Source organism: Genypterus blacodes, unplaced genomic scaffold (genome assembly GCF_046128005.1).
Source record: "Genypterus blacodes isolate CSIRO-AG114 ecotype Tasmania unplaced genomic scaffold, CSIRO-AGI_Gbla_v1 ptg000055l_1, whole genome shotgun sequence".
In the NCBI taxonomy this organism is placed as follows: domain Eukaryota; kingdom Metazoa; phylum Chordata; class Actinopteri; order Ophidiiformes; family Ophidiidae; genus Genypterus; species Genypterus blacodes.
The window spans coordinates 3,213,804-3,228,994 of record NW_027466867.1 but is presented as its reverse complement, the minus strand read 5'-3'; the positions used below and the strand labels follow the sequence as shown (position 1 = coordinate 3,228,994).

General features: G+C 43.2%; 1 protein-coding gene across 2 annotated transcripts; it reads right to left on the bottom strand.

Annotated features, from left to right (window-relative positions):
- Nucleotides 1-261: 261 nt before the first annotated feature.
- Nucleotides 262-14,831, bottom strand: abca5 (ATP-binding cassette, sub-family A (ABC1), member 5). Of its 2 annotated transcripts, none has more exons than XM_076151827.1 (38): nucleotides 14,697-14,831; nucleotides 13,753-13,917; nucleotides 13,117-13,303; nucleotides 12,800-12,973; nucleotides 12,571-12,668; nucleotides 12,243-12,469; nucleotides 11,958-12,099; nucleotides 11,597-11,785; nucleotides 11,362-11,509; nucleotides 10,991-11,168; nucleotides 10,714-10,772; nucleotides 10,329-10,615; nucleotides 9,978-10,097; nucleotides 9,719-9,857; nucleotides 9,485-9,575; nucleotides 9,180-9,319; nucleotides 8,943-9,062; nucleotides 8,617-8,818; nucleotides 8,354-8,520; nucleotides 8,022-8,149; nucleotides 7,777-7,914; nucleotides 7,561-7,674; nucleotides 7,261-7,431; nucleotides 6,856-6,969; nucleotides 6,604-6,741; nucleotides 6,443-6,511; nucleotides 6,256-6,347; nucleotides 5,983-6,106; nucleotides 5,673-5,790; nucleotides 5,503-5,594; nucleotides 5,255-5,430; nucleotides 5,049-5,124; nucleotides 4,849-4,943; nucleotides 4,631-4,750; nucleotides 4,363-4,515; nucleotides 3,914-3,993; nucleotides 3,755-3,810; nucleotides 262-3,662 (listed from the first exon to the last, which is right to left on the bottom strand). In XM_076151827.1, the coding sequence occupies exons 2-38, from the start codon at nucleotides 13,873-13,875 to the stop codon at nucleotides 3,519-3,521; spliced, it is 4,989 nt and encodes a 1,662-aa protein (XP_076007942.1). In that variant the 5' UTR covers nucleotides 13,876-13,917; nucleotides 14,697-14,831; the 3' UTR covers nucleotides 262-3,518. The 2 variants fall into 2 exon arrangements, with proteins under 2 accessions (XP_076007942.1, XP_076007941.1); XM_076151826.1 differs by having other exon boundaries at nucleotides 14,701-14,831.
- Nucleotides 14,832-15,191: the final 360 nt, after the last annotated feature.

The window sequence follows — 15,191 nt, the reverse complement described above, 5'->3', positions numbered from 1 at the left end:
ACGTTTATTGATGAGACGTCCTCCTTGACAAGGGGGCAAAATACAGCACACAGCTAAACTACCCAGTATTTAAAAAATAAAATAAAATCAGTTCACAGATAATCTTACAAAGATTGCATATTAGAAAGAAAGGTTATACAATTTCCCAGAAATAGTGCAATTTCATCACCACCAGGGAAAAAACCCAACAACCTGCTCCACTGTCATTTCTGCTTTACTTTTTCAAGAGACAAAGAATATTTTGGTTTTTCTCTAAATGCGAGATAATCAACTGTGACGGTTTTGTTCTGCAGGATTAAAGAAGTGCAAACATTTAAAGTAATCTGGCTACATGTTACTGAAACTTACCGACACACACAGTAAACACACGCGGACACCGGAGGACCTCAACGTTCACACACATCCAAATATTGCACTCGAGATGAAGAAAAAAAACTGATAAAAACAAAAGCAGATACATTAGATGTCCATAAAATCATCCATCCTCATCACACACACGTTCAACTAAAACACAGAGCCAGTGTTTGCCAGCGTTTGATTGTTCCCAATACATAGGAACAAGGCTACATGTGTGCAAAAATGTGTCAAGAGAAAAAGCCATAGGAATAATCATAATACAGCCTGGGGTGCATGGACAAAAAAGGAAGGGCACCACAACTCACTTTCACTTTACTTCTATCTAAAACAAGCTGTAGAAAAGAGATCTCCAAACGTTGAGGCAAAGCATTGAAGTCCTTTGTGAATTAAAAAATACTGAAAATTAGGTTAGTTAAGGTTCAGTCGTGTAGATTTGAGACAAAGAATTCGTGTTTGCAGCCCTGATATCTGGAGGTTACATGTGAACACATCAGGAAATATTCAAACTCAGACTGACAATTATAGAAACATCATTCTTTAAAAAAAAAAAAAAAAGTCCCCTTTCGTCTTTTTTTTGTAAATGTACTTTTCATTGAAGAAAAGACAGCAAAAGGTTTGAGAAAATCAAATCTTGATATGTAAACAAGAGAGAAAACAGAAATGTCAACTCTTTTTGCCCATTTTGTCTTTTCTTTTCTAAGCTGAAACAATTTTCCGGTTGACTGTGCAAATAAAAGACAAATTAAATGAAAATTGCATATCTCGCTTTCACCGACACCTCTCAGACTTTGTACTAATAAATAAAATGTCTTTAATTCCTCCCCCGCTGGTTAAATTACAATTTAAAGGTTTGCTAATACATGTTGCACCAAAAACCACACAAATATTAGATTATATATGAATAACACCAAAATAGTCAGTGTCAAATGCAGTAGATACAGTACAAATAAACACACATACACACTCACACCAAAGAGTTGTGCGAGTAGATGTGGCACCAAAGTGAAAGACAACAAGAGCACCCCTGCTGCGTTTACTTACAAACCTCCTCGTTCATTCTTCTATCCCCCATTAAACCCATTAAACATGAAAACTTTAAAAGAACATTTCAGAAACTCTCATCTGCAGCAGAAACACAGCAGCAGGCCGGAGCAGAGCTGTAGTGGACCGATATTCTTTAATTTAAAACCACCAGAAAGGAGGAGACCCGGGAGTTTTTTTTGCAAACTTTCAAGGCTGCTACAGGACTGTGCAATTTAGTGGGGTCGTCACAGATTAAAGAGAGGACTATTTAGCGCTCTGACCAAAGACAGCCCTGCCGTTCGTTCTGACAGGATGAGAAATGAAGGATAAAAAGCTCACAGTATGCCTGCTGCTACAACTGATGCAAATACAGCATGAAATGTGACAAGGATGTACTGTAATACTGTGTTTCTCATGGATATAAAGTGTTTGTTGTTGTGTTTGTGCGCGTGACGGAGCGAAACGGATAGAGACAGAGAGCCTCCAGTTTGTTGATGTTGTATAACTGATCTAAAATGTGTTTCCTCTCCCTGTATGAGGTGAAATGAATGAAAGGTGGAAAGTTCTGTGTGCTACATGTACTGGTGTGCATATTCTGGATGACATTCCCAAGCTAAAAAGTATTCTATAGTGAAACCTGCAGAGAGAGGAAGGCAGTGAGGCAACGCTCCGCCGCAACTCTCCCTTACATCCATCTGCCATATTAGTGAAAAATACTCAGAACCTCCCCCTGTGAGCATGCAAGCGAAAATCAGCGGAGTCCCAGAAAAGAGAGAGAGAGGAGTTAAATGCAGGTCAGGACGTTAAAGTGTGCATGCTGGTGTAAAGAAGAGAAGAGAAGAAACCGCTGCTCTACAGCACCCAAACAACCAGTTAACCCATGAATGATCATTGATCGTGACAGTAAATAATCAGTAAAATGCTTTAAGTGGTTAATCCAGCAGAAATCCGCAATATTGACGCCCGGATTCCCTTTTGTTAGTTTTCAATTGCGCTGAAATGACTGATCAATTACGTTTTGTGGACAATTTCATTAGAAACATACCCAGAATCGCTGCTTTCAGCCTGGGAAACATGAAGATGTGCTACTTTTCAGTTTCACATCTGTGTGAATTGAATTCCTTTGGTTTTTAAAATGATGTTGCTGAGAGAAGATGCGTTTAAAGACGTCACATTAAGCTCCGGGAACATTTATCACGGTTTTCAACAGTTATTCATACAAATCCAAAGGTTAATTGTTAGAGAAAATAATTAGCTGTAGCCTTAGTTTTGCATGTATAGATTTAAAGTTTCACAGGATAATATAAATATCAGTAAATAAATCATTGTTTAACAGATGTGTTGGTTAGAATTGTTACGTAAAGCCCTGTTACTCCTTTCACTGATACAATAGGAAAATGTACAACTGTGTGTTCAGACGTTTGAGCGGGAACGTGACGACACGGTAACCGCCTGATCGCCAAGAGAAGAATTAGTAACATGCTACTGACACTCAAATAAACAAAGAGTACCTCTCAGTGTCTCGTGTCAGGAGGAACGTCAGTGTGTGCTGCTTTGGTACGGTCACGGATGGATCCCAGTACTGCTAGTACTTCACAAACACCGTGTACGAACGACTAAAGAGACCAGCGCACACACACACACACACACACTGTATTGTCTCCCTGGGAAGGAAGATGGTTGGTAAGAATCAGAAACCTTAAATATTTGTTATATATATATATATATATATATATATATATATAGTTTTTGTTTTCCATGAGCACACACACACTCCCTGTTTAGGTAAAAAATACTATAAGAAAGAGGAGCAGGTGTGTGGAGAGAGACTGACCTTGGTCGTTGTGATTCATAAAACACGGAGCACCAGTGGACGAGGGTTGAACACATGCTTACCTCTGATCCACACAAAGAGGGGATAAGCACCCCCAAGCCCACACCCACACACACACGCTTAGACCCATTCAGGGGCCAACCTACAGCACAGATGTGTGTCTGTTCAGAGAAGGACGGTTGCCACTGGCGCAGGAAAGAGCCGAACGAGCGACGACGACGAGCTCGTCCAGGCAGCCCTGATCAGGTTCAGCCTCCGAAGCGTTGCAAGTGGAGGTCGGAATTCAGAAGTCAGAGTTAAGAGTTCAGAGCTGGTGCACGATGCTGCTGTCTGTGCGGTTGACCGAAACCGAGCCGTCCTGACGTAAACGCTGCCACTGAAAGGTTGTGCTGAGGGAACCCACCTCCTCTTCTTCATTCTCCTGCTCCTTTGCGAACTCCATAAACACCTGGTGGACAAATAAATCAGAGGACTTACAAGCAAGTAAGCTTTTAGACTGCACATTTGTTCAAAGATGTGAGACAGTACGGGAGCTCATACCTGCTCCAAGGTCGACTGGGAGAAGTTATACTCCTCAAAGTTGAAGTTTTGCTTAGCTGAGAGTAAAGCAGACGCACAGGAGGAAGATTAGTAAATAATCCATGTGTGATTTCACTCAGTGAGCCAGCAGATGTGGCCCAGATGTTAAGAGGGACTCACCACTCTCCAACTGGGAGAAGGACTTCGCTAGTGACTTCACATCTTCCATAGGGACTTTGTAAACCATCAAAGTGGCAAAACTGCAACATAGTGACAAGAAACAGTGTTGCATTAGACGTGAAAACACACACACACACACACACACACACACACACACACACACACACACACACACACACACACACACACACACACACACACACACACACACACACACACACACACACACACACACACACACACACACACACACACACACACACACACACACACACACACACACACACACACACACACACACACACACACACACACACACACACACACACACACACACACACACACACACACACACACACACACACACACACACACACACACACACACACACACACACACACACACACACACACACACACACACACACACACACACACACACGTTCTCACCTCTCCTGTCTGGCAGCATGAGGAAAGATTCGGAGGATCTCTTTGTGGAGCAGTGCCACCTGCTGGAGCCCCGTCAGCTCATCTCTGAGTTTAACCTCTAAGCTGTAGCCTCGACCGTACTTTGCTTTTAAATGCTGGATGGAGCCGATGCATCTGATGGGAACAGGGACAGAGCACTGAAGAGTCACAAACCTCAACTTCCGGAATAATTCAGTTGCTTCAGAATTCACATTTTATCTGAGGAGACCGTCCCGTTGAAATCACAAACCTTAGCTGTCCAGAAACCATGATAGCCACACGGTCACACACAGCTTCTGCCTCTTCCATGTAGTGCGTGTTGAGGATGGCTCCACGCTGACGGTTCTTGAACGCAGCACGTATGGCCCTCCTACACAGGAAACATACAGAGGTCAAAGATCGGATTAAAGCCATGACAGAATGACATCATAAGAGGGGAGAATGCATTGTTCATGAGGCTCAGCTCACCACATGCGCTGTTTAGATTTGGGGTCCATCCCTGCTGAAGGTTCATCCAGTAAAATGATCTGAGGATTACCGATCATGCTCAGAGCAAAGCACAACTGTGAACAAACAAGACAGTGAGTGAAAATCAACACATTTTTTTACACATATAGTTAGTTTAGTGAGTTTAGTGTAGAGCTACAAAGCATCTATGTTGGTCTCACCTTCCTCTTCAGTCCTGCTGATAAAGTCTTGGTTTGTTTGTTCAGGTGATTCTTCAACTCCAGAGCGTTCGACACACTGACAACAATTTTTTATCATAACAATAAAAGAAGAAGGTTAGCGTTATGAAAAAAACAACAACAAATATCCTGACTATAATCTACTAATACATTTGAATTAAAGCTACAGGAATCAAACTTTGCCTCACCGTGAGATGATTCCTGGGACGTCCTGTCCTCTGAGGCCTTTGATGGCAGCGTAGATCTCCAGGTGCTCCTGGAGAGTGATCCTGGGCCAGAGAGGGTTTACCTGTGGGCAGTAACCCACATGCTCCAGAGGGTTTTCCCCCTGACCAAACTCTGTGCTATAGTCCCCCATCAGAACCTGGAAAAGGACGCACAATTACATTATGGGATAGTAGATATTTTCAAGCCATTATGGTGTAAGTGTCTGTACCTGTCCAGAGGTGGGGTCTGTGTCACCGGACAGTATGTGCATAATGGTGCTCTTCCCTGCTCCATTCGGGCCCAACAGCCCCAGAACTTCACCTGGACAAACAAGCAGTCTTGTTTATGAAGTTGTGGTGATCAGCGGTCGGATCAGTGTGTGTGATAAACAATTGTTACCTTTGCGTACGCAGAAGGAGATGTTCTTTGTGGCAATTTTCCGTTTCTTAATGAGAGAGAAACCTTCTCTTCTGCATTTGTACTGCTTCTTAAGGTTACTCACAACCACCATTGGCTTCTACAAAACAGAAAATACAGAAACGGGCAACAGGCATGCATTATTAATTTGAAAAATCATGTTTACTTGAGGCAAAAGTTTTTTGTCTATCCTAAAGCATTACATTACACTGTGTACACTAGCATGCAAAAACCGTGTCGATCATCTAATCTGAACTTAAATTAAAGTTAACATGTCCTAACCAGAACATACCTCCTCACAGGCCTGACAGGTCAGAGCCTCCTTAACTCTGGCCTTCTCCATCCGAACATCTTCATCCTCATTCAGCTCTTCCTCTGGGTTCCTCTCCACTTTGGGCTTTGACTTAGATGAGATCCTGTTGGAGAATTGTATGAAATAATTTGGAATATATTTCAAATTCTAATGTAACAGTATTTGTATTAATGTGCAATATGTGCAATATACAAGTGTTTCTTCAAAATCTGTAATAAGTGTTCATGAAATGGATGTGATGTAGCTCTTCACCTGCAGAACTGGTCATTCTTCATGGTCCTCCCTCCATAATGGATCTCCAGCCAGCGTAGTAGGAACAGCAGCAGGATGCACTGCAGGTAGGGCTGAGCACACACAGATACACACATTTATTCTTCTACAGTTCACATTATCAATGCCTATAAGTATCAGTGTTTGGTATTTCTAGTGAAACACATACAGCTAAAACTGCGATGAGCAAATTCTTCCAAAGGAAGTTCTCCTCATAGAGGGAAGGGAGAAAGGTTGCCTGGAAACAAAAAAGAACACCAGTCAGTATTTGTAATTACTCAAGCAACACCTGCATCACCTCACTATTGGCACAAGCAACAGTAGTATTACCTTGGTGATGCAGTTGAGGCAGCCCATTAGTGGGTAAAGAGGGTTAAAGAAACACAAGGCGTTGTGCAGGTGTCTGGTCAGTCCAGGGTTATCATTTACAAATGACAGCTGAACCAGGGAGGCCGACACCACACATACCTAAGGCATGAGACAGCGAAACATCAAAAAAATGTAATTAACAGTGGTACTATGGTAACAGAATTAGACTGATTCTTATTTCAGCTAGAGTGACAATGTGCAGCATCATCTCACCATCATGGAGATGACAGAGAAGAAATCCCTGTTGCTCTGGACTCGGGCGAAACCAAAAGAAACCACATATGTGAAGAGGATCATGGCTGGACCGAAGCCGATGGTACACAGCACCTGAGAGAGGGAGGCGGCCAAGTAATAGAACATTATTTGACTACCTATAGGCAATATGAACAATATATACAACTCCATTTATCTATCATGATGGGATATTTAAGACTTATTCCAAAGTTTGGGAACAATTAGGACAAACTCGTAGGCTTTCCTGTCATCTTGGCTTTCATCATGTATTGAAAACAGTTTATCACGCCTCACATCTGATTCAACTCAACCCATAAAATTACACATAACTTCATTTCTGAACTCATTTGTTTTGGTTTCTTTAGATATAGCAGCAGAACTGACCACAGAAGTGAGGTTGCTGGAGGTGAGCAGATTCCCAGTGTGAAAGGAGAAGAGGATGATGGTCATGGAACAGAGGATGAGGTAAAAGAAAGGAATGTCCACTGCTGCCTGGCCACACCAGTAAGCTGATGGCACCATACCAGAGATCCGTAGTGTGGAGCGACACTTGATCTGAGAAGGCAACAACAAACAAGATGGATGACTTACTGAACCTGAAACAACTCTAAACCATCTACATTCATGTCTTTTGGTTCCTGGGGTGTGAGTATGATCAGTGGAGGAAAAAAAAATTGTGTTTACCTCTCGATCTCGAGTGTGATCCATTGCAAAATATGCTGGCATTCCAGCAGCCAGCATCCCAAGTATGATGGCCTCTATGTACACCAGAGCATAGGACGTAGCATCTGGCATTTGCTGGGAGATGACAAGATGACAGTGGTGCAGTTTGTATGAAAACAAAGGCTGATAGAAGAAAGAGACAATTTGAGAATTCACTACTAGTTTTTGAATACTCACATAATCAAAAGGTTTGGTCCATGTTCTGATCTGTCCAGATCCATTCAGGCCTCTAAGTAGTGCATTGCTCAGAATGTTGACGGCCATTGGCAGAGAGTGGACTGTAGTGCTGTTGAATGCAACGCTGTACCTGAAACCCTGTCAACACAGTAAAGAGACTATTTAGGCCCAATATATATTGGCAGATGAACTCAGTATGTGCCTTTTGACTTATTTAAATCGTATTTGCTGTGAGTTAAAGTGACCTTGTTTGATCCTGTCACGTTGATGGCAGCACTGTGAGGAGCTGCAGCCATGTAGTCACTGTGCTTCATCATCTCCACCTTGATGTCTTGGGCCTCCAGGTTTTGGACAAAGTCAGAAATATCAGAGCCTGAAAAGAAAAGAAAAGAAAAGCATTATGTATGTGTATGTACTTATAGGCATGTTCGTGTTGTCATTGTTTATCCTAATTGGCCTTAACTGGAGGGATAAAAGCAAAAACGCTGTGGTGACATTTGGGGCAAAGTAGCATACTATTATAACTGCCTTCTTAAAATAAAAATAGATAAAAAATAGAATTCCTTTTTGGGCTGACCTGAGGAGTTCTGGACCAGCAGGCTTGTGGCGTATCTCCTGGCTGCCTGGTTTCTTTTGAGCAAGTAGACGGGCAGGAACTGTCGATCTGGAGAGTGAATCTGGATGTTTCCTGTGGCTAGAGACAAGACTAACACCGCAGCCACATACACAAGGAACAAAGCCAGTCTGCAGGAAAAAGCAGGACAGATGAGAGTGCCAAAAATACACAACAACAGAGTTTAGAGTTCATGCATGCATAAATCAATGTTCTTGTGTACTCACGTGTAAACAAAGGCCTTTCTCTCTCTGCGCATGTTGAGCATGTGCAGCCAGGCCACAGCGCTGAACTGCTGCCTCCACAGAGCGTGACCCGACACCACGTCTGACTTATTGTCTGAGAAGTTCAGCAGCCGCTGGTCCGTGTCATCTACAGACGAGTTATCACACTCATCCTCCGCTTGCTCTCGATTAAACACACTGTAGTCTGGACACACACACAAGCCGACAAACATTCAGCTCAAGTATAACTCCAGTCCAAGTCTGCAGCTCGGACATTCTGTGTTTCTTCTCTGTATTTGTCACACACACACACACACACACACACTCACCGGCTTGGTCCACTTCAGCCTCTGCCTCCAAACGAAGAAAGACATCCTCCAGTGTTGTCATGGAGACCCCATAGTTGATGATCCCCAGATTAGGCTGGTTGTCAATCTCCGAGAACAAATCTATAAATGTATTGTACGGTAAAAATAAGGCTGTAATCATTTTTTTTCACTTTTTATCAATACAAGTGACTCAGGGGATTATTACGCATGTTGCTCATCTTCATTTTGTGTCCTGACCTGGAAAGGTGTCCATGCTTTCAAAAGGCAAAGTGAAAGTCAACTCTGCCTCTTGCTGCCGGGACAGTTTTGCCTTGGGAACGTGTTGTTTGACCAACGCAGTGATCGTTTCACTGTCACATCCCTCCTTGACCGACATTCTGAGAGGGAGAAATGAAACAGTAATGGACAATTGGTAATATAAAAACACTTTTTCCAGGCATTGACAAAAAGTCCATTCAATAAATCAAATGGTGAGTTTTGACAATCTCCCACACACAAAAGTTGATGAACATTAGCCATGCGTGAGGTCCTTGGGTCCTTGCCTGATATGGTATCCTACACCACACTTGATCTTGAGATACATAGAAGAGCCAACACATCTCAGCTGGCCCTGAGAGATCACAGCTTTACGATCTGAAAGCAGAGAACAAACAATACCATAAGATAAACCACACATTTTTCTCATCACATCACCACCATGATATCTGTCTACGTGTGTAGCTTTGGTTCTATGTGTGTAGTTCTTCAAATGTGTGTGTGCTGGGAACAGCTCATACCAGCCAGGATGTCAGCTTCATCCATGTAGTGTGTGCTGAGGACAGTGGCTCTGCCGGCTCTGCGGCTCTTGAGCAGAGACCACACCAGGTGTCTGGAACATGGGTCCATTCCTGCAGTGGGCTCATCCAGCAGTAGGATCTGAAACAAACACACACATATATTATTTTTTATATTTTTTATTATTAATATGGAGCGTCTGAACGGTACCAAACCTGTACCTGGACACCACTCTGGTATCAAATTAAGAAGAGCAGGTACCTTAGGATCTCCTAGAATGGCGATGCCCACAGAGAGCTTCCTCTTCTGGCCTCCGCTAAGATTCTTAGCCTGAGCAGACATGATCTTCTCCATGTCCAGATCCTTCAGCACTTTAGAGACCTACCACAGATTAATAACAAAAAGAAAATCCCAGTCAGATTCCTGAATAAAGACCTCATAGCCACCCTGGTTCAACCTTAAATAATAACTGATCAGATTAATACAAATACTTAATGATAAAGATTCGATTTGACTGAAGAGTCAGTCTTACCAAGGGATCTTAAAACAAAGATCACATGATTTAAGGATAAAAACCCAGGCTTCAGTCTGTGGGTAGGTCAGGGATTATACCTCAGCATCAATGTCTGCAGGAAGTATCCCTTTGATGGCAGCAAATATCCTAAGATGCTCCTCCACAGTCAGTACATCAAAAATGATGTTAAACTGGGGACAGATGCCCACCAGCTGCTTCATCTCTGCCCCATCAGCAATCTCTGCCACCGGGGAGCCGTAGATGGTGGCTGAGCCAGTGGTGGGGGTGCAGATGCCACATAAAATATTCATCAGAGTGGACTTTCCTGCCCCGCTATGTCCGAGCAGAGCCGTGATCTGACCCTCATAGATGTCAAAACTCAAACCTGGACAGGAGAAGGAGAGAAATGACAATGGCAGTGGAACGGCAAATTAAGGGAGAGGAGTTTTTGACATTCCATCAATTCCATTCAAAGCGCCTCACCTCTCAGAGCCTCCACCGTGTTGTCCTTCTCTGTGTACACTTTGTGGATATTGTTGATGCTGTCACAGGAGGAGTAAAGATGGAAACAAAATTAAACAGAAGACAGTACAGAGAGTAAACATAGCAGGAGAGTGAACAGCTGCAGCTCTCTGGTTACAGGACCCACAGGCCTTTACTGGCACCGCACCGACACCAGTATTTTGAAACTGTGGACACTGCATGCAGAATAGAAACTTAGTTCTGACCGATATAGGATATGATAATTGAGATTTCTTACCGGATGGCTTCTTTCCCTCTGAACTCAGGTGAAACAGGCTCAGCAGACTCATCTCCTCCGACAGAACCATTCGCCTCCGTGTCGTACACAGAGCTCACTTCCACGTAACGCTTCCTGCGTTTGGACCAATAGGACGGCTTCAGGAAATAGACCAGAGAGCGCTTGATACCAAACTCACCTAAAAAGAGGAATCACAGCAAATCATTTTCATTGTTGCTTTGTGCCATTCTGACAGTGTATCCTAAATGAATTATGAGTTATGAAGTTACCAACTGAGCAGGAGAGTCATTTTATATTCTTTCGGACGGGATGTAAGATGATGAAAGCTGTGGATAAAGAAAGCTTGGGTGTGTTTGTGAGTGTGTGCTTACCGGGTAGTACCTGGTCCAGATAGATAGCCAGCAGCAGGTAGAGGACACAGTCCACAACCAGCATGAGCAGAGGCACATACAGGGGATGAGGCCCATTACCAAGAGAGGAGAACACTGCACCATCTCCCTGAGCCTCCAGGTACACCACCTAACACACACACAAACACAATCACAATATAACTTCACAATAACAGTGAACAGAATTGTGTGTGTGTGAGGGGCGTGCGTGATTTACCTGTGCAATGCCGATTGAGAAGGCGCTGGGTGACAGCAGGCAGAGTAGCCAGACGAGTGGCTGAGGGAAATCCTTCATCAACACAGTAAACAGAGACAGGCAACCGAACACCACGGTCAGCATGGAGCCTACCGTGCTGGCAAACTTTGGCTTCTTAAATAACGGTGTCAGCATGAAAGAGAAAAAGATCTGTGGACAGAGAGCGAGATAATTATGGCTTTCTAGCTCTCCATAACTTTTACAGTTGTAGGGCTGCAAGAATGGAAGTATTTTCTTTCTCGACTTAAGATGGTTTATATGAAAATGCAAACGATATTTAATAAATCCATATACTTTCTTTCCTCCAGAGACTTGTACTCACAGATGAGATTCCATAGAGGAAGATGAGGAGGAAGACGACAAGGAAGTCACTGTTGGGGAACAGTGCAGTGTAGGTAGCAATGATGGCCATCAGGAGAGACATGGTGGTCACCAATGCAGCATAGAGGAGGCCCCATGATAACCTGTGGCACAATACACAAACACAAGAGTGTATCATACATGGACTCTGATCATTTTAATACCATCCAAAACTGATGGCATCATCCTCCAAATGTACAGGCTTCACAGATATGATTTTAACATACAGTGTGTCCCCCCGCCTCACCAGAAAGCCGTGTTATAGAGCCCCATCATTGTCATGGTGTCTTTGAGCCGATGTTCCTTCTCTGCGGCCACGTTGACGATGAGAAAGGTGACGAAGGGCGTGAAGGCCAGCACCAGGTAGATTGAGATGAGGGCGTGAGGGAACTTCTGCACCTCCACAGCACCGGGCTGACCCATCATTACCACCTTCAGGTCCATCTCGCTCAACACCGAACGCTTCGTTTGCATCTGTTCACATTAAACAAGCAGAATGAAGTGAAGCTGAATGAGTCACGACTGATCCTGAACAACTCTTCACTCAGGGCTTAAGTGTTGGCACGCTGCCTTACCTGGATGATGGCTGCGTCAATGAGAGACTGGATGCGGATGAAACCAGAGTACCAGTAGTTAGCTGCTCGACAGTTCTGCGAGCCGGTAAAACAGGTGGCTACAGGAGGAAAACCACAGTGACAACAATAAAAGTCTCTAACATGTTAACAACTGTAAACAAAATATCAACACATCATACTTTACACAACATCTGACAATTAATGAGGAAAAAGAGTGTGTGTGCATTACCAATAGACTCTGTGTAGTCGCTGGGCAGGGGCAGCTCGTTGTATGGAAAGCGAAGTCGATAAGAAGTTGCCGAGTTGTCCATGAACACCACACCAACATAACCTGAGGGCTCGTACAGGCTGGCGTTCTCCAGATCCTCCTCGCTGGCAAACATCTCCAGGTGATCCTGCATGTCTGGAATCACACACACACACACACACACACACACACACACACAGATTACGGTTACACAGACTTCCATCAAACAGGCAAAGAAATAGTCCTCCTTAATCTTCGAAAGTGGGACTTTTCAGTAATGGTGGTATCTAGGCACTCACGCATCTCCTGGGCCACCCCCTCCATGATGTGGTTTGTGATATTAGTGATCGGCGTGTAGCCCAGGCCTTTGAAGAAGTGGTCCTCCCGATCCAGCTCCACAGTGCCGATGCCTCCGTAATAAACGTGCGGATTCAGGGTGCTGATGAGGATCAGGAGACTCAGGAGAAGCAAAGGGAGGATCAACTCCTGCATACACACACAATAAAAAAGCAGGTCATGTTATACAGAAGACAAAAACAATGATGTGAATGATGGGGTGGCTGAATTTCAGGATGGCTTTGTTCTCTTCTTTCTTTTCCCCTTGGCTCCTCATTTCTGTCAGTGCTTGTTCTGTACATGTCACGTTTTGTTGCTTTGAAGCTGCACGCTCCTTTTTGGCCTACCTCACCTTGTTTTCAATGATTATTACTCTTGAGTGGACTATGATGTCACCTAAAGTTACAGTAGTGCCTTCATCTTACAAGCAACGGTGATGCCACCTAAACTAAGCACAGTGATGGCACCAGTACTGCCACCTCTTATTGTTTTTAATGTCCTTTATTGTTTAACACTATCCACTTTGCTGCTGTAACAATGCCGTATGCTGTAAACTTGCCCTTGTGCGACGAATAAAGGATTTTCTTATCTTATCTTACCTGTAGACTCTGCTGCTTGGTTCTCCATTTAATGAGCAGATTCTTGTAGAGAAGACTTTTTGCTTGGAGCCACACTCCAGCATCTCTCTTATATAAAGGCTGCATACTTTCAGCTTGCCTCATCTGGACGATGTATGGACGAAAAGTACCTACTGCTGGGCTCAGCTGCAAGTGAAAGAGAATATATGATAAGAAATAGGTATAAAAACATCATCAATGCAGTATAACCAATAAAGTCAGGATCAAACTGGTTAAGCCAGTTTGTAAAGGTGTGTTTGGAGACAGGATTTATAGGTGGAGAGTGAGTCAACATTGCGATTGTGATGTGGGAGAGAAGGTGTGTGTAAGATATGCAGGGGCTCAGAACGATGCAAAAAGAAATGCCTTGAGAAGATGTAACTTGAGAAAATATGAGAAGGTAACTCGAGCAAATAGTCTTAGTCTTCATTTTAAGACTTCTGTCTATGGTAGAGGTTTGCAGTGCCTGGTTGGTTTACAATCTGCAGCATTAGATCTATGGTATCTGATCATTGAGCTCCCCTGTATTTCTGTAATAATATGGTCAATTTATCAGAAATGACAACAACACTGCAACAATGTGTGTGCAAAGCGTTTGAAGGGTGCAGCACAGGTCAGGACCAACCTGTGAGGAAAGCTACCGAGCTAACGTTAGCCTGCGGGCACAGCTTGCATGTTTGAGTAAGTAATTGCTAAATGCTAACAGAATATGTAATATTAATTCCTGAATCTTTTTGGTTTCACACACGAATGCATAACGCTGATATACGGGTACATTTAGTGAAAAGTATCCAGTATATGCGTCGCTCCTTTACGAGCTCTGACGCTGAGTCACAAACACAGCAGAACAAGCTAACAAGCCACACACAACACAACAACACACTGAGCGAAGAGACGACGCGCTAAAGGAGAAACATTTTACGTACTCACGGATAAAAAACATTAAGACATATTTCCCCGCAGCGTCTCTGTTTCAGCAGCTTTGCAGTGAATGAATGTGTTATTTTGAGGAGAACTAAATGCTGGAGGTGAGATGCTTGCGTCTCTCGTCTCACACAGCTCCCACCCACAGAACGTGACGCTAACCAATCATAAGACGGCTCAGCGTGATTGACAGGAAGTTAAACCAATTAGAAAGTAGTATCAATTGTTTTATTGCAGATATCACAAACACAACAATACTGTGGTGCAGGTGCAGCGTATATAACTGAATTGGAATTCACCCATATTATCATTAATAATCTCAGCAACGTGAAAAATTGTGTTATAAAAAGATAAAAAGTGTTATCTTATCTGATGAAGAAACAACGATTGTGTTTTTGGATGGACTGAAAGATAGTACACTTAGGGGACGCTTTGCTTTAAAAAATATATTATTTATTTATATTTATATATACATAAGAAATAAAATGTATATATAT